Below are 21,360 nucleotides of genomic sequence, written 5' to 3' on the forward strand. Positions count from 1 at the left end.
AAACTGTATATTTTTTGAAGACGAAAAAAAGTAAAAAGTAAGACTCGTATTCTACCAACTTTTTCAATCAATTTTTTATTACATTTTCTAAAACTCATGCCATCAAATGATAATAAATTATTGGGGATGGAAGGAGTATATAAAAAATACTCCATCTGTCCCACATTTGGAGTCACTTATTGTCATGGCTCGGAATTTAAGAAAGAGTTGAAGTATGTAATAAATGAAGTGAGATGTTGGAGTGTGTAATAAATGAAATGAAATGATAGAGTGTGTAATAAATGAAGTGAGATGGTGAAGTTGGTTGAAGGTGGGTCCCTTTTGACTTTTGATTTTTGTTTTGATTTATTTTAATGTAGATAATGACATATTTATGTAATTTTGATGAAAAATGGGGTAAAGTTGTATAACCAAATATGGAAAATTCTAAAAGTGACTCTAAAACCAGGATGGACTTTTATGGCAAAAAGTAATTCTTAATTTGGGACGGAGGGAGTAAGAGCATCCGCAGCGGTGCTCGTCCATCGCCTTGTCCGTCCGTGCCGCTGGACAGAGCTCGTCCGTCCGCCGCTGGAGCTCGTTCGTCCGTGCCGCTGAGCAGCCATACGTAGCGTGTTTTTATTGGCCAACGGCAAATTCGATTTTTAATTTTTTTTTAAAAAAATTCATAATTAATTCAAAATAATACCAAAAAATTAAAAAAATATATTTTTGGATTTTCAAAAAAATAGAGCCCTTTATAGACGTTTTTTTGGATTTTTGTGAATTTTTTTTTTTTTTTAATCCCAAAATCATCTATAAATACACACATTCATCATCCACTTTTCACATCAAATTATCTCTCATTCATACTTTTTCATACTAAATCATCTACATCTTCCTCTCTCACCCAAACTCTCTCTAAAAAATTCAAAAATGGATTTCACCAATCTCATTGCGGAAGCGGAGCGCGAAGAACAAGAATATTATGAACAATATCGTGCCGCCTATGAAGCCTATGTCGCCGCCAATACCCCCGCCCCTCCTCCTCAACCAATTAGAGCAAAACGTCGCTACATCCCTCGTGATCGAGAGGGAGCCCATGAAAGGCTCGTTGCCGACTATTTTTCCAACCAGCCGCGGTATCCAGAAGATTACTTTCGGCGCCGTTTTCGCATGTCAAAACGGTTGTTTATGCGTATTGTCAACACATTGTCCACCCGCGTTGAATACTTTCAAGAAAGTGCAGACGACCGGTCGGCAAAGTCTCACGGCATTGCAAAAGTGTACTTGTGCCATCCGACAACTTGCTACTGGGCAAACGACTGACCTCTTCGACGAGTATTTGCATGTCGGTGAGTCAACTGGAATCCTATGCCTCAAGAGTTTTTGCGACGGCGTTCGTTCTGCTTTCGGCGAGGAATTCCTTCGGGCACCCACCACCGACGATTGTCAACGGTTGCTTCGTCTTCACGAAACAGTCCACGGTTTTCCCGGTATGCTAGGCAGCATTGACTGCATGCATTGGAAGTGGAAGAATTGCCCGACTGCTTGGAGGGGGCAACACTTAAGCGGGCACAAAGGTGGCGGCCCAATGCTTATCCTTGAAGCGGTCGCCGACTACCGCCTATGGATTTGGCACGCATATTTCGGTGTTGCCGGATCCAACAACGACTTGAACGTGTTATATTCTTCACCACTCTTCGATGATGTTTTGAATGGTGTAGCACCGGCGATCGACTTCACAGTCAACGGAAATACATACCACATGGGTTACTATCTCGCCGATGGTATCTACCCAAGGTGGTCGACTTTTGTGAAATCGTTCAGCAATCCACAAGAGTAAAGACGAATTCTTTTTGCGCAGCGTCAAGAGTCTGCTCGGAAAGACGTCGAAAGAGCTTTTGGTGTCCTTCAAGGCCGATTCAACATTGTGAAGTCCCCTTCTCGGCTTTGGTACGTTAAGAATATCGCCGACATCATGTACACATGTATTATCTTGCACAACATGATTATAGCTGACGAAGGACCGATGGCGGCTAACTTTTACGACGAGGATGAAGCCGGAAGCTCAACCGCGAGGTCTCCCCCACGTCGAGGTGTGCATACGACGGTGAACGAGAGGATGGAAAGAAGACACACAATGCGCGATACAAGAGCCCACACTGAGCTACAAAAAGATCTAATCAATCACATTTGGGCGAAATTCGGCAACGAGTAGTGTAATTTTTAATTTTTAGGATTTTAATTGTGTAATTTTTAATTTTTAGGATTTTAATTATGTAATTTTTAATTATTTTGTAATTTGTAATAGTATTTCGGATATTTTTAATGCATTTTAATATTGTGGAAATGTTTTTATTTAAATTGAATAATAGAATGGTGGGACTCTTGAGCTTGTCCTTAGCTATGAGCACGGATGTGGGTGTTGTGCTCTTAGCTAAGGACAAAGAGTAAAAGTGGGTGCGGGCCCACTTCCGTGCTCTTAGCTAAGAGCACGGATGGGGATGCTCTAAATCCTCGCTCCATGAACTTTAGAAGTTTCTGGAATAGGCCAATATCAGGGCCCATCAGTAAGCGCGTTTAAGGTTTTCGTAACTTTGAATTAAAGTGGACACCAACACGATTCAATGCAAAGCCCAAAAGCCCAACGCCGACGATTTCAATGCAAAGCCCAAAAGCCCAACGCCGACGATTTCAATGCAAAAGCCCAACATTCACCTCTAAATTCTATTGGTCCACGTCGGATTACCTGACACGAAGATGCTCTCCAATTGGTCCACGTAAGCACAAGTGACACAATTCATGCAGTTTAAGCTCCAGAAAAAGTGATGAATCACACTCGAGAGGTGATTGGTCCACGTCATCTCCGATGACGAGCTATCTCTGATGCGGAGTTGGTATTTAAGCTCTCACCGTTTATTTAGCATCTCAGATTCAGAATTCCATAACACAGCACTCAGAAAAAACAATCAGCTGAGAACGAAAGAGAAGAAAAAAGAGAACTACAACACATCTTTATATACAAAGGCGAGGAAGGCGAATCCGACTGTCGCGCTTCGCAGCAATGGCTGGTGCGTTGAAGAAACGCGCATCTTCTGCTCTGTTCGGGATCGTTTTGCTAGGTCAGAATCGCGTTCATTCTTCTCTCTGTTCAGATTTATTTTCTAGCTCAGATTTAGCGGTTCCGTCTATTTAGAATCCTGGATTTGGCGTTGTTTTTGCTTGGAGGTGTTATGATCTCCTGCGTCGAAACTCGTAGTATTAGTTCACATCGTGGTGGTTTCATGTTAGATCTGATATACTGTACAGATGAGCTTGGAGAAATCAAATTTCCTTTTATTGTCTAGATTCACTGCAAAAACGTGATTATATGACGCATGATTGTGATTAGAGATTAATTTGACGATGCTAAAATAATATTTTCCATTTTTATAAACGGAGATAAGTGGTTGATGCAATTAGGTTTCTTTGCAGTACGTTTTAGTTAATGGAAAGCTTGAATGCGTGGACTGGAAGTGTTAATAATGTGTTGACGTATTTTAAATTACCAGAATATGTCAATGTCACATTGCCAGGAGCAAAATGAATTGCTGCGAGCTGTAACAATTTAATCATGAAAATGCTGTTGGCGGATTTTATTTTGATTTTCTCTTAGGTCCTTCACTTTCTGAGGATTTTAAGGATTATCGTAGGATTTATAGTCATTAATATTAGCTCTAATTAACTTTAGTCATGTTTGATCTTTGAACAGGGAGTTTATTTGCGTGTGCCATAGCAGCGGAGGAGGCTCCTAAAATTGGAACAGTTATCGGCATTGACCTTGGTACAACTTACTCATGTGTTGGTGTGTACAAGAATGGTCATGTTGAAATTATAGCAAATGATCAAGGTAACCGCATCACCCCCTCGTGGGTTGCATTTACCGACAGTGAGAGGTTGATTGGGGAAGCTGCCAAGAATTTGGCAGCTGTTAATCCCGAGAGGACCATCTTTGACGTCAAGAGACTTATTGGCAGAAAGTAATTTCCCCTTCGATTTCTTTTGTTCTCATGATCTGTTGTTATGTACTGCAAAAGTGACTTAACTAATGCTCCTTCGCAGGTTTGAGGATAAAGAAGTTCAGAAGGACATGAAGCTTGTTCCATACAAGATTGTGAGCAAGGATGGAAAACCCTACATTGAGGTCAAGATTAAGGATGGTGAGACCAAGGTGTTCAGCCCTGAAGAGATCAGTGCCATGATATTGACAAAAATGAAGGAAACAGCCGAGGCTTACCTTGGGAAGAAAATTAAGGATGCTGTTGTCACTGTTCCCGGTAAGAATTAGTGCTAGATTTCTTGTAAGTGGGGGTTAGAACATTGTGCCATTACTGACTCTTTTTTTGTTTCTCTTTTGCAGCTTACTTCAATGATGCCCAGAGGCAGGCTACTAAAGATGCTGGCATGATTGCTGGTTTGAATGTTGTAAGAATTATTAATGAACCAACTGCAGCAGCAATTGCTTATGGTTTGGATAAGAAAGGTGGAGAAAAGAACATTCTTGTCTTTGATCTTGGTGGTGGAACTTTTGATGTCAGTATCTTGACCATTGATAATGGTGTGTTTGAGGTTCTTGCAACAAACGGAGACACCCATTTGGGAGGTAAGCTGAAATGTGTTTTTTTTAAGGTCAATTTGCACTTTTATAGTTTACTAATGAAGCATTACATAAAATTATTTGATAAACCATCAATATGAAGGAACTTGATTTCTAAGAGCGTAGGAGAAATTTGAACTTCATTCTATTCATTGTATTCTGCAATCAACAATTTTTTATTGCATCTTCAGGTGAGGATTTTGATCAGAGGGTGATGGAATACTTTATTAAGTTGATCAAGAAGAAGCACAGTAAGGACATCAGCAAGGACAACAGAGCACTTGGCAAATTGAGGAGAGAATGTGAGCGTGCAAAGAGATCTTTGAGTAGCCAGCACCAGGTCCGTGTGGAGATTGAGTCTCTCTTTGACGGCATAGATTTCTCCGAGCCTCTTACAAGGGCCCGTTTTGAAGAACTGAACAATGATCTATTCAGAAAGACCATGGGTCCGGTTAAGAAGGCCATGGATGATGCTGGTCTTGAAAAGCGCCAAATTGATGAAATTGTTCTTGTTGGTGGAAGTACTAGGATTCCCAAGATCCAACAGCTTCTCAAGGACTACTTCGATGGCAAGGAGCCCAACAAGGGTGTCAACCCCGATGAGGCTGTTGCTTTCGGTGCTGCTGTCCAAGGAGGAATTTTGAGTGGTGAGGGAGGCGACGAGACCAAAGGTACTTGCCCTTATAATAACACCTTTGACAAAATAACTACTGCTGGTCAATAAGAAAGTTTGTGGTTGAAGCTTTTTTCACTAACTGTCTCATTTTTGCATTAGATATTCTTCTCTTGGATGTGGCTCCATTGACCCTTGGTATCGAAACCGTTGGAGGAGTGATGACCAAATTGATCCCAAGAAACACTGTCATTCCGACCAAGAAATCACAAACCTTTACTACTTACCAGGACCAACAAACTACTGTCACAATCCAGGTATACAAATTGTTTGTTGAGAAGTTCAAGTATTTTGGTCCGCCTTGCTGTTTTCTGAAAAAATTAACGTGAAAATCGTGCTGTTTAAAGGTCTTTGAGGGTGAACGGAGCCTTACAAAGGACTGTAGGTTGCTCGGGAAATTCGACCTGACCGGAATAGCCCCAGCACCAAGGTTTGCATCTTGTTTTTATCTACTCCCATGACCATATTTCTTGTTTGACACGAGTTTTTATTTATTGTTGTTTAGTGCGATTAGTGGAGAAATAATAGTGTTTTGTAATTACTGTTTCTAACTTCATAATTTTGGGAGCAGGGGAACCCCTCAAATTGAAGTCACTTTTGAAGTCGACGCAAACGGTATCCTGAACGTCAAGGCAGAAGACAAGGCCTCCGGGCGATCAGAGAAGATCACGATCACTAATGACAAGGGTCGTCTGAGTCAGGAAGAGATTGAACGGATGGTGAAGGAAGCTGAGGAGTTTGCCGAGGAAGACAAGAAGGTAAAGGAGAGAATTGACGCCCGGAACAGCCTGGAAACATATGTCTACAACATGAGGAACCAGATAAACGACAAGGACAAGCTAGCCGACAAGTTGGAGTCGGACGAGAAGGAGAAGGTTGAGGCAGCGACGAAGGAGGCACTCGAGTGGATGGACGACAACCAGAACGCCGAAAAGGAGGAGTATGACGAGAAGCTGAAGGAGGTTGAGGCCGTGTGCAATCCTATCATCACTGCTGTGTACCAGAGGTCAGGAGGCGCCCCCGGTGGTGACAAAGCCGAAGATGAAGACGATGCCCACGATGAACTGTAGAAGACAAGACAGTAGGTGTTTTATTTTAGGTCTCGATTTTCATTATTCAGAGATGTTGGTGAATTAAACTTCGTTTTACAAAGTTTTGATGAGGACTCCGATCCCTTAATTCGCTGTATTATTTTGCATTTTTTTCTCAAAATGATTTAGGGCGTAGTTGTGATCCATGTTTTTATTTGCACAAAATAAACCATAATTTTACTACAAATCGTAAGATGCTCGCATACATGGGCATTAATGTTTCATCATTAGTGTTTTTTTAGACAATTGTCAATTACGTTAAAAGTATGACATGGACAAATCTCGTTGGTTCTTTAAAACGTTGTTGGTAGGTTTAAACCGACTTTGTTTCATCATATCAATTAATGTCAGTTTTTTTTTTCGCTTTATTTGCACCTTTAACTACTTAATTTTAGGTTTACACAAATTTAGGTAGGCATTCAGCATTTAGATTTTTACAGAATAATTTTAAAATTATGATTCAATTTGCAGGATTAAAAAATTATTAAATTGACCTAAAGTCAACCAAAATTGTAGTTTGATAAACAATTTTCCCTATAAAAATATATACGACAATAATGTTCCAAAACTAGACGCCTAAAAACATTTTACAAAAGTAGTGGAGTACTACTTTATGAGAGGGGTTCGAAAAACACAATCTTTGATAAGAAACACAATCTCTTATACCAAATGATAAATATAGCAAAAAAGTAGTGAAGGAAATTTACAGAAACAAGTTACCGGCAACCCAAGTTCACTCTTGTATCTTCATTAAGAGTCTTGTTTACGCAAAGCTTCTGAAGATCAATGTAACCGATAATGGTGTCCTCGAAGTCCACATCTTGCATCAGAGCTTCGTCGAAAGTTGACCCTGATAGCACAGTGTTCTTGAACACCGCTCCCGTGAGATCGGCCTTCTCAAAATTCACACGGTCCAGAACAGCATTCGAGAAGTCCGTGCCTGCAACAAGTATCAAATATCGATGCAGCATTGTTCGGATACATGGAAAACATGCTCAAATATATTTCCGCATGAATGTTAGACATGATCTTGGATAAGGCGAAAGGGCAAACCGGCAAAGCAATGTTATGACAAGATCACGAATCACTTCAGTAAAAGGAAATGCGAAAATTATACACTTGGTAACTTCGAAAGGTCTTAGATCATCGTATCCTATTTTACAGGAGAAACAGTAAAAAAATATCCTAAAAAAACTATCCGTCTCTATAGTTCGAACTTCGAAGATAAAAAAGAAAAAAGAAAGGGGGTGTGATGAAAAAAGAAACAGACAGCAAACAAGATTGCTTGATCAGTTTCTAAGTATTTTACTTCCTTCCCAAGGTCAAAAACAGAATCTGTCCTGAATCAACTGTTTCTCTAGTTCAAGATGCAAAATGGATACATAGAAGTTACACTAGTTTGTTCCCTTGTCTAAGTGTGAGGCGAGATCCATAACACGAGGTTACTCACGGTCTATTTGATATATAGTACCAGGTAGCTTGACCTGTTTCTAAGTATTTTACTTCCTTCCTGAGTAGTTGCAACAAAACCAGAATCTGGCCTGACTCAACAGTCTCCGTACTTTAAGTCTTCAAGATGCAAAATGGGTAAATAGATGTTGCACTAGTTTGTCCCCTTGTCAAAATGTGAGGCGAGATCCATACTACGCAGTCCTAAGAGATTAGTATTATTCACTCTGTATTTGATCATATATATCCGGTAGAGCAGCCTTAAGAAACTGTCTTGACTGATCTACATTTCAAGAACAAGATTTTACATATAACATAGCATTGCCAAGAAATAGAGAGCTAATCATGATCAACATTTCAATGCATCACTAAATTTAGCCCGACAGTATGAGAAACTTGCTCCATTGAAGGTGACACAAGAGGCTAAGCCTATCAATCCAAGTAGCTCAAAACTACTTCCCACGCGAACTATGATTACACATGAGCCTGAATCAACTGTTTCTCTAGTTCAAGATGCAAAAACGATACATAGATGTTACACTAGTTTGTCCCCTTGTCCGAATGTGAGGCAATATCCATACTACGCAGTCCTAAGAGATTATAACTCACTCTCAATTTGATCATATATACCTGGTGGAGCAGCCTTTTTGACTGCTCTACATTCCAAGAGCCCTGATTTTACATACATCCTAGCATTGCCAACACAGAGAGAGCTAATCCCGATGAACATTCCAACGCACAACTAAATTTAGCCACACAATATGAGAAACTTGCTCCATTGATGGCGACACAACCATCAATAATACATGCAACTTAAGAGATGAAAGGCAACAAAACAAGCAGAAGCGAAAAAGAAATGCATACCCTTAAAACTAGCTCTTGCAGCATAAGCCTTCGACATCACCACTTCAGTCATATCAGCCCCATCAAACTTGGCATCAGACATGAGAGCCGCAGACAAAGTCTTCCCCTTGAGGTTCGATTTCTCGTTGGTGTAGTCACAAAATCGAAGATCCAGCGGCTTATCATACACCCCATTTGCCTGCCCAATCGTGTTACCAACAAATGCACGCTCACACCTATCCGGCTCCGTTGACAGCGGAGGCAACCGCTACAATACCAATTAACCCCACAAATCAACACACATTGTATCCCAATTCCCAAATCAGTGAAAATGAAGAGAACTATGTAGAACAAAATGTAGCGTTTATCTTGAAGAAATATGCATCAATCAAAGCAAATTAAACTACACTCATTCATACGAAAATGACTCATCAAATATGAACCTGGCCTGCAGCGATCACGGGTGAAACAGCGGTGACGGCCCAAACAGCGAGAACTCCACAAGCTACGTTCCTAAGCTCCTTAAAATTCGACGATTTCGAACTATCCGTTGCATCTGCGCACAAATTTCAATCAGAAATGAAGTTCAGCGCTGAATCTAGATACAGAGCATGCAATCATGTGCATATTGAATTGGGCGAAAATGCATTCGTATACTTACTAGAACATCGAATTCTGGTAGGCAGGTGAAGAGTGGATGCAGAATGGTAGGGTTTGGGAGAGGAAGTTGAGGGAGGGAAGGCCCTTTGTTGAAGATGAATTGAGAGAGTCGCCATTTTCTATCTCTGTGTTTTTGTTTCGCTCTCATTGGTTTCTTATCCATATCAACGAATTCTGCTTGCGTGGCAATAAGCTTTGGGTGGATAGCGCCAAAAAAACAAGTGGTATATGATCCAAGTTTATAATTCGAAATGGTCAACGAACCCATGAAACTATTGATTAATGCTTGGATTGTTTTCACGATTGCTCCACCAAAAATACTATACCAAATATTAATCATATCAGTTGCTCCGAGATCATACCAAAATTTTACATTTTTATCACTTCTTCATTCGCCCGCAACACAATTTTAAGAATTACGTTGTTTATTTCATTGCCGCTCCTTTTGCACTATTTTCGTCCGAAAATGCCTCCACAAGTGGGACTGGTATTTTTGTCCATTCGCAATTTAGTTCTTAGAGCACCAGCATGGAGGCCTATCTACAGAGCTATCTCATAACATATCTCTACTTTATCCTGTCACATCATAGCTCATCTCATTTCCATATCATCATTATTTTTAATATTTCTCTTTTAATTGTTTGTGTAATTAAAAGACAACGTATATATGGCAAAAAAAAAATTCATTTAAAAACAAAATAAAACATTATACATTAAAAAAATAAAAAATTAAGATAAAGATAGAATACATAATAAAAAAAACAACGGAAGCACAACCTCAGAAGCACTCGGGTTTCGGCTCATCCTCCCCGACACGACCCATTAACCCTATGAATTTGGGGCAATCACTGCAGATATATTTTCCAGTACTTGAACCCTCTCACATTGCCATCGTAGAAATTGTGAAGTTTAACACACTCATACACCAAGCGTTTTCAATGCTTGCGTAGATCGTCAAGCTGGTGTGTCGGGGCGGGCTTTACTTGTTCGTATATTTTCGTGATACGCCCCCAGAAACTGCCCTCGCGATTGTTGCCTACAATTGGGTCCTCAGGCTTTACTTGTTCGTATCTTTTCGTGATATGCCCCCAGAAACCGCCCTCGCGATTGTTTGCTACAATCAGGTCCTCGTAGACCTCTCTCCAACAATGAGTAAGAGTAATCAACTCCTCTGTGGAGTAGGTACTCATCGTCCGTCCAGCTTCAGACGCCTTCCCGACTGTCTCCTTCTTCTTCCCCTTCATGTCGGACACCTCGTTGCTGAAGTTCATATCACAGTGGAGAGAAGTAGTAAAATTGAAATTGAGATTAGAAATGAATGAATATTAATTGTGGAGAATGGGATATATATAATGGATTAAAAATTGAATTAAATTTAAAAAAATTTATAAAAGGGGATATCGGCTTCATCATCAGCCCGAGCCCCCGCAAGGAGGTCCATCGCAGGGCCGATGCGGAGCCGATATGCCATCGGCTGGGGCGATCACTCGGCGCAGGAGCAGAGGCGTTGGGGAGTGTGGAGAACTAGAGATGGGCTCCCACCCCACAATGATGACCTATGACAGATAATGGGGGGCCGATCGCTCGGCCCTTGCGATTGGACCCCATTGTTGGTGCTCTTACAAATAGTGTGGCCGACAAAATGGATTCAATCACACAATGTTGGTCAACTTATACCACAAAACATTGTCAAAGGATACGTCGGAGGGAGCGATGACTGGGCAAGAATACAAAAGTTTTGTCGATCAATTTGGATAAACAATTATGATTTCAGTAATTTATGAATTTGTATTTATTTTGACCATGTTATATTATTTCAGCAATTCAGTAATTTTTACTTTCAATAATTTTAGATTGAAATTATGTATTTGTAAAATTTTAATAGTTTGTTTTTAGTTTAAATATAATAATTTAATAAATATACAAAAAAAATTAAATGGCAAATTATAGATAGTCAAAACTCAAAACCATTCGAGCCCATAGCGTAATAGAAAAAAAGCACTTATTCAATTCCTTCCCGTACGAACTAAAAAGAAAGGTTTTTTTTCTTCTTCGTTGTGTTCAAGAGCAAAATTCAGAATCCAAAGCCCTAATTTCAGCCAACTGCATCCAATTATCCAGCTGATTCATCGATATCAGTTATGGCGGATGCTTATTGGAGGTACGGCGAGGGTAGGCAGCAGCCAGCTGCGCTTCCCCCTCACGTGGTTAAACGACCCCGTACTGATTCTGGTATATCTCTATTTAGCACTTCATCCCTCTTGCGCTGTGAATCTATGTTCTTTTCTACTTGAATTTTTCGATTTGTTGGAAATATTATTAGGTTTTGGAGTATGAGAAGATGGATTGAAGGAGAAGTTTTATGCAATTGATCTTTGATTTAGTTTAATTTATTTATTTTAGCATAGTAGAAATCGTGATTTGTCGCAATTCTGTTGTTATATGTATGGAGTTGTAGGAAATAGCTTAGCTGATAAAGTTAATCTTTTGATACTTTTGTCATGATTTGAATCTGTGGTTTTGGTATATGTAAAATCCTTAAGTTTTTATCTTTGTTAGTTTGATATTTGACCGTTTTTATCTTTAATCTTCATCATGTAGATTTGCCTAGTGGACCTGACATGTCAGGCTACTATGGCCGTGACGAGGATAGGGCTGGACTGCGTGTTATTAGAGATACGGACACCATGAATGCAACATATGATCGCTACCTCCGCAGTGTGGTATGCTCTTTGAATCCTCCCTTAGTTTATGATTACTGCATTTAAACATGTATTGAAACTGTGGTTCAATGTACCAGCAAATGCCGTCATACGCCAGTGAGTCTGGACGGTCTATGAGCAGTGGACTCGGAGGACGTCATCATGTTGATGATCCACGTGCGTTAGGAATTGTAGGGTCAAACCCCGCAGCAGCAGCCGCAGCTGCAGCTGCAAAAAACCAATCTTTGGGAGTTGGAGGGCGGCCTGAAATTCCTCTTCCTCCTGATGCTAGCAGCACCTTGTTTGTGGAGGGCTTGCCTGCGAATTGCACTCGCAGGGAAGTTTCCCGTATCCTTTCTGTTGGAGACGGCTTCGCTTATTATACTTTAGTACTAGTTTTCTTCCTTTACTCTCATTTGCAGATATATTTCGTCCATTTGTAGGCTACAAGGAAGTAAGGCTAGTAACTAAAGAATCAAGACATGTAAGAAAGAGATTTTTTTATATTATAATTTTGTATTTATTTCCATTATTCTCTTTTTTACTTTTTAGTTTAATCACGCTGTTTAAAATTGAACCTGTGCAGTCTGGTGGTGATCCTCTGGTGCTTTGCTTTGTTGATTTTCAGAGCCCGGCTCATGCAGCCACTGCAATGGATGCTATACAAGGTACGATTGAGTAATTGCCTCATGATTTCCCCTTGATTACACTATTTTTGGGTTAGATGCATCTTAGTCTTGTCATCGCTTCCCTTCTTTCAATAATATTATCTTTGAGTTTGAGTTCATAGTAAGGGATTCTGTTTTTTTTTTAAATTGTGTTACGGATGTTGGAGTTATGACCATTGACCATTATGTGTTACACAATTGGGATTCGTTTAACTTCAGGGGAATGGAATTTGATGGGAACCTGGGGAACCGGGATCTGGAGATGTTGTTTTTGCGTGAAACTACTTTGCATAGTGACCTCTTTGTTGACTCAGTGACAAATTATACTTTACATAAGCTGACCATAGGACTTCATAGTTACCTGGAACCATCATTCGCACGACTTCTTACTCCTCCCTTAAGAGTTGACACGCTCCGTAAAATGTGTGATCTTGGATTATCCCCAATTATAAAGACTCTGCTGGAATTGCATGGGGTCAAGCACCTGCGGCTTTGCATCCAACTACTCCTTTCTGCACGGAGATCAACCCATTGAAGTTGTTGGTTTAGTTTTTTTTCTCTATTTTTTTGTGCGCTCTTATAAGCCATAGTCTAGCCAAGGGCAAATGTTAAATTCCACAGCACCTCCGAGTTGTCATGGTTTGAGGGTTTAACGTTGTGGAACTTATACTACTGAGCTTGGCAGGAGAATCTGGATTTGGTGTACTCGCTTTGTAGCCTTTACAAAGCAGCCAGGCTTCTGCCTTGTACCCGATAGGTAACCTAGGCATTTAGCCCATGTCGTAAGCTTTTCGTATGAGCTTCTTGGTGCAGTATGGAAGAAGAGATGGTTCGACACTTGGACTTGGACATACCGATTCGTGTTGGTGGTCATAATGCAGCTATTACCCGATATAATGACCTAATGAAATAATTGGTCCAAGGCTGTCGCACGAAGAATTTTGATAATTTACTAACTCTTACTAGTTTATCCATGATATTCTTGAGCAAAGGCGTTATTCTTTAGTTAAGTTAATTACTAGCAGTCATAGTGATGCATTTTGATGAATAAGTGAAAAACCATTAGAATCTATAAACTAAATAATACTCTTGCATTAATTTGAACTCTTGATATACGAACTTCATATTAATCTTGTTTATTACATTTTTATCTTATCACAGAATTACGAAATTTTCGATATATTGAAGTACTAACATAATTTTACATAGGCCGACCTAAACCATATCAACTAAATAAAGTCGTGCATCAATTTTTTGAATTTCTGCATTTGAATTGTATAGGCAATGCAAATTCATTCTCGTATCTCATGGCCACAATTTGAATTCTCTCCATACCTTTTGAACAAAATGTTATTCTACTCCCCAAAATTTCCATATTCGACTGCATTATTAGCTTAAACGGGCGTATTCGATAAGTAAGTAGTTAATTAAGCTATATACGAATTACGATCCGTGACGTCCCCAGGTTTTCGTTGTAATTTTGAAGCGACGCTAGTTGGCAACATAAAACATCGAGCTAAATCTTGCAGGTTACAATTTCGATGAGCATGACCGCGACTCGACACACTTAAGGCTCCAATTCGCTCGCTTTCCCGGTGCAAGGTCAGGGGGTGGGCATCGTGGGAAACGTTGAGATTGAGATTCGACAGGTGAAAATACTATTCATCCGCGTTTAACCATATATTGTTAGTGGACGTCACAGTTTTACCGAAAGCTGATCGCGATCAATTAAACATTCTAAACATGAAAAAACGTTTTTGTGTAGGACTGAGTGAGGAGATTTACACACCGTGTCTATCGCAGCTTTGGAGTTTCGTGAGACGTTCAGATGCTTCAATTAGGACCTAGACGTTTTGCGCAAATCGGGACATTTTGCATTTGAGGCTCTTTGCCTTAGCATCTCCCCTTTTACATCAATTTCATGTCTTTCATCTTTACTAGAGTACTATGTTGCATCTGTAATTTACCTACGTTTTACGATTGCTGAAAATTATTGCTTTTAAAATCTATGGCGGCTCTTACTTCCCATCCTTAGTTAGGAAACTAGAAAAGCTGCATCTGGTGTTTTGCAATTTTTTCTTATTTGAATATTTGTGTGCATTTATTGTATTTTAGATCTAACTATATTTAAGAACTTTTAAATTTGAGATCTAACTATTTCTATAAACTTTCTAAGAACTTCTAAATTAGTTAACTATTTCTAAGAACTTCTAAACTAGTATCACACTCGTACCTTGCACGACCCAAATGATTTTCTATCCATACTAATTGGAAATTTTGATGTCACATTTATGAATTAAGAATAATAGTATTGTATGGCTGGAGAGTATTCTACGATATAGAAAGTTAGTGGCTGATTGATGGTTTAAATAGAACTACTCCACCACATAACAACAACAAAAATGCAACATTCACTGTTCTGAACTATAATATTGATCTAAGCAATTTCATACAGATTAATGGTAATGAAATGCCTTAGCACTTTCTCTAATCCATTGACTTGCACCTGACAAAGGCACAACCCTGACTCAAGTAAGCATATGCACTTTGATACACACCAAGTGAACTTTCCACTCAAAGAATCCCCAACAACTCATAGACGACACATTGTTCGCCTGCAAATCATAGACGACACATTGTTCGCCGGTTTTGAGTCGGAACCGGTATTGGACGTTTCTATTCCAAATCCGGAACAACATCCACAGACCGGTTCCAAAAATAGGCAGCAACGAGTGCAATGCCATGTTGGTGGATAGTTTTATTGTGAGTACTCCTACTATCACATTCAAGATGTCATTTTTTTTCTAATTTGTCCTTACTTGAAGTTCTATTTCCATGTTTAGAATAAATTTTGTTTCTTCACTTGTTAAAATATTCAATTATATTTTTCTCTCTACTTTATATGCTCAACTCTATTTAAAATCTCATGTCTTTAGAAAAAATGATAATCTTAAATTGAATGCGACAGAGGGAGTATTTGTTAGATTTGCCACTACCTTTAGTTGATGTTCAGTTTGGTAGACAATAATAATGAGATGTAATCTAGGATTGAGTCATGAGATTCAATCTCATGAAAGAAGTGTGCTTCTTCATGGCAAATCATTATTATAACACAACAATTGATTTACTAATAATTGTTGGCTATTTTGTGAAAAAGAAAACAGCCTTGCTCCTAATGTATTCTCCTGCAGGCTGAGTAGCGAGGCGAGTTCATTGGCACGGAACTGCTGCACCAGCTTCCTCAGCCGTTTTGCAGCTGCACGTGTTCAATCAAGATCAAGATTGTATCCAACGAATTTTGACAAGGCGGGGCCATCTTTTTTGCCTGGGTACCATCACTGACTGCACCTCCAAAAGGCGGAATGATGCCTCCGTGCTGCGAATGCACGTGCGGACAGTGCGGAAACCTTCAGAAGGTGCACAGCAGCAGCTGACAAGATGGTTTTGACTGGCACGGTCAGGTGCTAGAAGAGCATTATACATCATTGATCAGAGCCAATGGTGGATTGGGTTGCTTGGAGTTGTAGTGAAATTAAAATCAAGATTCGGAAAGTGTGTGTTTTCTTTGTTTTTGGAAATATATGTTTTCATGATGCAATGTTGTGCTTTGTAATGACTTCTTGGCGCCGGAAACATAAAATACGTTGACTAAAATTCACAAAATACGAATGTGAAGAAATTGAATTTGCATTTATTCTCTTTTGAATATCAAAAGAAACTTGTACTCCGTGTCTCGTTCAAATTCTAAAACATTTCCTTTTTAGCAACAGATTTTATGCAATGTTATTTAGTGTTAAGTAGAGAAAAAATAAAATATGTTAGAATAAATAGAGGGTGCTATGTTTTTGTTTTTAAATATAAAAAATGTGTTACTTTCGAACAAAATATCTCAAAGGAAAATGTGGTATATGAATAGGCCGAAAATAAAAGAAACATGTACAATTCTTGTTATATCCCATGACACAGGATTTTATATAATGCTATTTGGTGTGTGAAGTGGATAATAAAGCAAAGAGAGGGACAGAGAGTGCATTTATCGTCTAACAAAGACTGGCAAAGCCCATAACTCAAGTAGTACTGAAATTCAAGCACAATTTATAAAAAGAGCCCTCATCAAGTAGTAAAAAATTCAGCTAATCTAGGACTTTAAACAAAATCTCAAGAAATAGCATCAATCCTCCTAGCTAAGTCATCGTCTTAAAACATAAATCAGAGGTCAGCACAAAACTCCATCTACAGAATCCTCCTCTATACAGATTTATGTATTTTGCTCAGAGATCGACTACACGACAGCTACGAAATTTTAAAAACAAAAACAAACAAAAAAAAGACACGGTTGTTCTCGTCCTCTACGAAGCCAGATCACTACCTGCACCTCCTCAAATAACAAGACTCAACAAAGCAGTCAATCCAATCTTCAGTTAAATCAGGAGGTCTCACTAAGCCTGTACATTGTGATCTCTTGTTGCTTGAAATATCGGCGGTCCTCTTCATCAACAAGGACAAGGTTGAGATAGTATTTCACACTAAACTTGTTATTGATATTTGAATATGTTGGAGCTAGCTCATACGGGCTTAAGAACAATCTGATAGGAATTGATTCACCTGCCAAAGCAAATGATGCGATCATCGAACAAATAGGATATTTTATTGACAGCCGATTCAAATCTCCACTGAATGTAACCGGTCAAGCTTTTGCTTCTAAGCATAAGCAGGTTCACAAAACAAAGAAAAGTAACAAAGATACCTCTGACTGGAGCGCCATCCATCAGTTCAAACTTCGCAAGTGTCTCAGTCTCGACATGCGTGTTCGTCCCTGATCCTGTTGATTCTCTGCGTCTGATCTCAAGATCCATGTTTTTAATCTTGATTCTTACAAGAAGAAAATATATTTTGCCAACAATGACATCTTTTAAATGGTACCTGGATATTCAGAATTGTCAGTTAGCAGATTATCATTATGCACAGTCTCTGTAGGACACAGAATTAACGAAGGATTGTTGAAAAAAAAAACATTCTTGTCCCACATTGACTTGTTGATAGTCCTATCTCATCTATATATTACCTCCCCCCCCCCCCCCAAGGCCTTTTAAGGGGTGAGTGGCCCATTTCTACAGATTCTTTCGTAGAAGAGGTGTATTCTCTATCTTGGTTGAGCCACCCCATCCCCAAAAAACAGACTAAGAAATAAGGCAAATCGATGTGCAAGAAGCTAGAATCAAGGCATTAATGGATCTTTTTATATGCATTATGTAGCTTTGTCCAGATAGAAACACATAAGCCGGAGTTTAATCAAATGTGGGTAGGAACTTACTTGCTCTTGTTGTATTCAAACTCAATATGAAGGCAGTCCTCAATCCCAACTTCCATCTACAATCAAAAGAGAAGGTTTTGGACTATGTTATCAGTAAGAAAAAAGAGAAGATTTTGGACTATGTTATCAGTAAGAAAAAACACTGAGAATCTCTCTGTGAGGGAGGCATAGAGTATATAATAAAATGGTGAAGTCGAGTGTTTTCCAAAGTTTTCTCTTAAGCTTCATAACCGTTAAAAAGCAAACCAAATCATGTAAATTGAATAATAACACAATACCTTAATGCTGTTGTTAATAGATGGAGGAGGAGCATAATTCCGAACCTGAACAGTGTCAAATGATAATAATTAGCCGGACTAGATTATAAAAATAAAGATAGTATGAAAACCTCAATGACAAAGAGGGATCAGAGCAAGAGAATATGAAAATTAGGAAACTACTTCCTGCAATAACGGCCCTTTTGAGCATAAAATTTTCAACATTCTACAGACGATCAGAGTGTATTTCGGGACTAGGCCAAGCCGCCAAGGTCTGAATATAGTACTCGTATTTGATAATACCATCATCCTAGAGGTTAAAAGATACTCCTATAATGATATCGCACTAAGAATTTTAACTAGTAGTATACCTTGTGATAGATGCAAGTCAAGAAAAAATAAACTTCATAAAGAGTTGCTTCTATGGATACTTCCTCCCAGTTCCAGATAACTCTAAAGAAGAACTACGTTATCTGCATACTGGCATGCGACTGTATCTAAATTATTATTTAACAGAAAATTTTACAAAAGAATGCACAAACAACTATTAATGTCCCTAAAATTTGGAAGACATTCCATAATGGTAACATGAATGTTTTAGTAGGTCCATAAAATATGGTTTTTACCACGAAGTCTTGGTATTCCACTATGCTTCCACCATAATTCCGACTTATTGAGACTTTTAGGACGTACCTGAAATACACACAGAATTTGTGACAAATTGGCTTGATAACTGATGAAACTTCAAAGATAAAAAAACATCAAAAAGCAAAAGCAGACCATGCAAAAAAACCCAAACACAATAATATGCTCTTTATGACAATCTATCTGTTGCAACATAATTCATTATTTAGAGTAATTCAGTTGAGAGCTTTGACATGCAAAAGCTTCAATAACTATATAAGATGACAATCCCTAAATCTTAGAAAATTAACGTTGTCAGAAACCCAAAATAGAGAAAATATCTGAAATAAATATGAAGTTCCATTCAGAACTTAATAAAAAAAACACACTTGATACTTGCAGGCAAGCTAAATGATCATCAGTCAAAAAAGGAAGTAGGATAGTTTATGAATAAATAAATGAATTAAAAACTCTCTTTCCTTAGCTAATTGTATTCTTCTTTAGAACAGAGTGCAAAATGAAAGCGATAGATCCTTTTCTCAGATGCATGAACAGTAAAGACAGCGAGTAAGTCGTGTTGAACAATTTGTTCTCAACTGCGAACTCACCTAAGCCGCACGTTCGTCCCATTATATGTCTCATATGGCATCTCCACAGTTGAAAATTCAAAGGGAAATGTTTTCCTCTCATATATCTCTCCAGGAACATCCAGCTCACGAACTGTGTGTACATTAAAAGAAAATTATACTACAACATAGTTAAATGGTTGAATAATCCAGCTTACAAGCTTTTAATATCATGGCATGGTACTGCTTTCAATATTGTCTGGATACTGAAGCAGGTGCCATTGTTAGAAAATTTATGCTCTAATTTATGAAGAGAGATGCAAATATAGCATACTATATTGAAAGAAGGAATGTAGATTAGGCTGTTGATGATGTACTAAACTAGTGTATGATGCTCTCAAGATGAAACCACGTTATATGTTCTTACCTAGGGAAGTAAAGTCGTAATAGTTTCCTCTGTCAAAGTACATTTCTGCAAACACAAAAAAATATAGGGATCAACATAGTCAAAAATTGAGGACGTCAGGATGATACTTTTTTGGATTTTCAACTTCTTTATTACATCATTCTCTTTTGATTGGGAAGAAGATCACTAGCCAATTTGACTTGTGATACAGCACTGGCTTCTAACACCGAATATATAAACTACACACGCTGAATCAGATAAACATCAGTGACGTAAGAATGTACACTAACCAATCTGACCAAGGAGCTCGACCTTGATACCATTGTGTTCCACCTTCTTCCCTGAAATCGGTTCGATGGATATCTGAAAACCCAATGCATAATTCACGTCACTACGATCAAACACTGAAAAATCCAAGCACAAATCTCGAAACAAAATTGGCAAAACACACTAGAGCAGATACCTTCCCAGATATGGTATCTTGACTATGAAAGACAGGGATTAGCACTGTTTTACCATTATCCTTCTTCAGTGCCACCTGTATTTCGAGAGTACACAAGCAAAAAAATCGAACTTGAGCACTCCGGCATCCAACTCGACACAAGAAAGCCGATTCCCGCATTTACCAATTTACCAACACAATTCACAACACACAAATGGCTGCCGCATACAACAATCATAAAAACAACCGCACTAACAAAGCAACTTCGATGCAAAAATACCACCCAAATTTTATATCCCCTTTAAGCAATCACAACTGTCCTCATCAATTTAGAAACCAACAATAGGTACAAGCTAGAGCTAAACGTGTTCAAGTCTCAATTTTCCTTCTCAACTTACGCAAATACACAACCGTAATAGAAATCAAATCCAATAAAACCTGCTTTCGAGATTTCCCATCACCGAATGAAACAGCAATGCTGCATGCCGGCTTAAACGCCCCAATTATATAATTCTGAAAGAAGAAGCGAGCATTCACATCACTAACTCAGACCAAAACAGCAACTACGAAAACACTAATCATTACTATCGTTAAATCAAAGCGCTGAAACTTCACCATAGCGGAAATTCGACTATGTTTCAATTCAAACCCTCACTTGAAGTTCAATCCCCGTTTATGATCGCATTCGTGCAGCTACGGAAGATCTAATTCAAAAACCACTAACAGATCAGAAAATTTTAGGATTGTGATAAAATTCACATAGGAGCTTAAATTTCGACACAAAACCCTAAGGCAGGAAAGCAAGGGATATTGTAGAATCAGATACATACCTTGGATTTGCATAAGATGTGCTGATGGAAGATCGGATTTGGGGAAAATGATGTGAGATGACGAGTGATGTGATGACAGCACAAGGATGACTGAGTATTGACGTGTAGGGCGCGTTTGGATGAAACCAAAAATAAGCTCGTCTGCTATCTGGGCTTCGATTTCTTAAAGATACGAATATTTTGTGGATTAAAATTAAATATTACGACAAAATAGTGC

At 38.8% G+C, this 21,360-nt stretch overlaps 4 protein-coding genes across 10 annotated transcripts; 2 read left to right on the forward strand and 2 right to left on the reverse strand.

The window, feature by feature from the left end:
• Positions 1 to 2,909: 2,909 nt before the first annotated feature.
• LOC125213346 (luminal-binding protein 4) lies at positions 2,910 to 6,470 on the forward strand. Its single transcript, XM_048113840.2, has 8 exons — positions 2,910 to 3,104; positions 3,734 to 4,001; positions 4,084 to 4,298; positions 4,382 to 4,624; positions 4,810 to 5,289; positions 5,394 to 5,548; positions 5,639 to 5,721; positions 5,863 to 6,470. The coding sequence occupies exons 1-8, from the start codon at positions 3,047 to 3,049 to the stop codon at positions 6,359 to 6,361; spliced, it is 2,001 nt and encodes a 666-aa protein (XP_047969797.1). The 5' UTR covers positions 2,910 to 3,046; the 3' UTR covers positions 6,362 to 6,470.
• Positions 6,471 to 6,892: 422 nt separating this feature from the next.
• On the reverse strand, positions 6,893 to 9,496 carry LOC125211719 (Tetratricopeptide repeat (TPR)-like superfamily protein). Its single transcript, XM_048111627.2, has 4 exons — positions 9,336 to 9,496; positions 9,118 to 9,230; positions 8,696 to 8,942; positions 6,893 to 7,322 (listed from the first exon to the last, which is right to left on the reverse strand). The coding sequence occupies exons 1-4, from the start codon at positions 9,448 to 9,450 to the stop codon at positions 7,099 to 7,101; spliced, it is 699 nt and encodes a 232-aa protein (XP_047967584.1). The 5' UTR covers positions 9,451 to 9,496; the 3' UTR covers positions 6,893 to 7,098.
• Positions 9,497 to 11,315: 1,819 nt separating this feature from the next.
• Positions 11,316 to 16,431, forward strand: LOC125214582 (RNA-binding protein 1-like). Of its 4 annotated transcripts, none has more exons than XR_007175138.2 (7): positions 11,316 to 11,566; positions 11,936 to 12,057; positions 12,135 to 12,384; positions 12,459 to 12,520; positions 12,623 to 12,704; positions 15,220 to 15,467; positions 15,896 to 16,431. XR_007175138.2 is itself a non-coding variant. In XM_048115666.2 (7 exons), the coding sequence occupies exons 1-6, from the start codon at positions 11,476 to 11,478 to the stop codon at positions 14,335 to 14,337; spliced, it is 711 nt and encodes a 236-aa protein (XP_047971623.1). In that variant the 5' UTR covers positions 11,316 to 11,475; the 3' UTR covers positions 14,338 to 14,353; positions 14,470 to 14,730. The 4 variants fall into 4 exon arrangements, 3 of the variants coding, with proteins under 3 accessions (XP_047971623.1, XP_047971624.1, XP_047971625.1); XM_048115666.2 differs by lacking the exons at positions 15,220 to 15,467; positions 15,896 to 16,431 and adding exons at positions 14,234 to 14,353; positions 14,470 to 14,730; XM_048115667.2 differs by lacking the exons at positions 15,220 to 15,467; positions 15,896 to 16,431 and adding exons at positions 13,390 to 13,461; positions 14,234 to 14,354.
• A 348-nt stretch (positions 16,432 to 16,779) lies between these two features.
• LOC125216146 (vacuolar protein sorting-associated protein 26B) lies at positions 16,780 to 21,303 on the reverse strand. Of its 4 annotated transcripts, none has more exons than XM_048117781.2 (12): positions 21,144 to 21,303; positions 20,929 to 21,017; positions 20,752 to 20,826; positions 20,335 to 20,409; positions 20,162 to 20,234; positions 19,893 to 19,937; positions 19,508 to 19,619; positions 18,902 to 18,968; positions 18,297 to 18,341; positions 18,019 to 18,074; positions 17,452 to 17,627; positions 16,780 to 17,309 (listed from the first exon to the last, which is right to left on the reverse strand). In XM_048117781.2, exons 2-12 carry the CDS (start codon positions 20,929 to 20,931, stop codon positions 17,131 to 17,133), a joined length of 906 nt encoding a protein of 301 aa, XP_047973738.1. In that variant the 5' UTR covers positions 20,932 to 21,017; positions 21,144 to 21,303; the 3' UTR covers positions 16,780 to 17,130. The 4 variants fall into 4 exon arrangements, with proteins under 4 accessions (XP_047973738.1, XP_047973739.1, XP_088925422.1 ...); XM_048117782.2 differs by having other exon boundaries at positions 20,929 to 21,032; positions 21,144 to 21,276; XM_089069296.1 differs by having other exon boundaries at positions 20,335 to 20,826.
• Positions 21,304 to 21,360: the final 57 nt, after the last annotated feature.

Source organism: Salvia hispanica, chromosome 3 (genome assembly GCF_029641045.1).
Source record: "Salvia hispanica isolate PSC_SH4W2 chromosome 3, Shi_PSC_v1, whole genome shotgun sequence".
NCBI classification, from domain to species: domain Eukaryota; kingdom Viridiplantae; phylum Streptophyta; class Magnoliopsida; order Lamiales; family Lamiaceae; genus Salvia; species Salvia hispanica.

Excerpts from the sequence above, each read along its gene's own strand:
- LOC125213346 (XM_048113840.2), top strand. The coding sequence starts at position 3,047 with ATGGCTGGTGCGTTGAAGAAACGCGCATCTTCTGCTCTGTTCGGGATC. Across the intron at positions 3,105-3,733 it reads GTTCGGGATCGTTTTGCTAG|GGAGTTTATTTGCGTGTGCC; the intron begins GTCAGAATCGCG and ends ATCTTTGAACAG. Across the intron at positions 5,722-5,862 it reads GGAATAGCCCCAGCACCAAG|GGGAACCCCTCAAATTGAAG; the intron begins GTTTGCATCTTG and ends TTTTGGGAGCAG.
- LOC125211719 (XM_048111627.2), bottom strand. The coding sequence starts at position 9,450 with ATGGCGACTCTCTCAATTCATCTTCAACAAAGGGCCTTCCCTCCCTCA. Across the intron at positions 8,943-9,117 it reads CCGTGATCGCTGCAGGCCAG|CGGTTGCCTCCGCTGTCAAC; the intron begins GTTCATATTTGA and ends TTGGTATTGTAG. Across the intron at positions 7,323-8,695 it reads TGCAAGAGCTAGTTTTAAGG|GCACGGACTTCTCGAATGCT; the intron begins GTATGCATTTCT and ends TACTTGTTGCAG.
- LOC125214582 (XM_048115666.2), top strand. The coding sequence starts at position 11,476 with ATGGCGGATGCTTATTGGAGGTACGGCGAGGGTAGGCAGCAGCCAGCT. Across the intron at positions 12,058-12,134 it reads ATCGCTACCTCCGCAGTGTG|CAAATGCCGTCATACGCCAG; the intron begins GTATGCTCTTTG and ends TCAATGTACCAG. Across the intron at positions 12,521-12,622 it reads TAACTAAAGAATCAAGACAT|TCTGGTGGTGATCCTCTGGT; the intron begins GTAAGAAAGAGA and ends GAACCTGTGCAG.
- LOC125216146 (XM_089069296.1), bottom strand. The coding sequence starts at position 20,493 with ATGCGGGAATCGGCTTTCTTGTGTCGAGTTGGATGCCGGAGTGCTCAA. Across the intron at positions 20,235-20,334 it reads AAGATACCATATCTGGGAAG|ATATCCATCGAACCGATTTC; the intron begins GTATCTGCTCTA and ends TTGGGTTTTCAG. Across the intron at positions 17,628-18,018 it reads TTTGAATACAACAAGAGCAA|GTACCATTTAAAAGATGTCA; the intron begins GTAAGTTCCTAC and ends CTGAATATCCAG.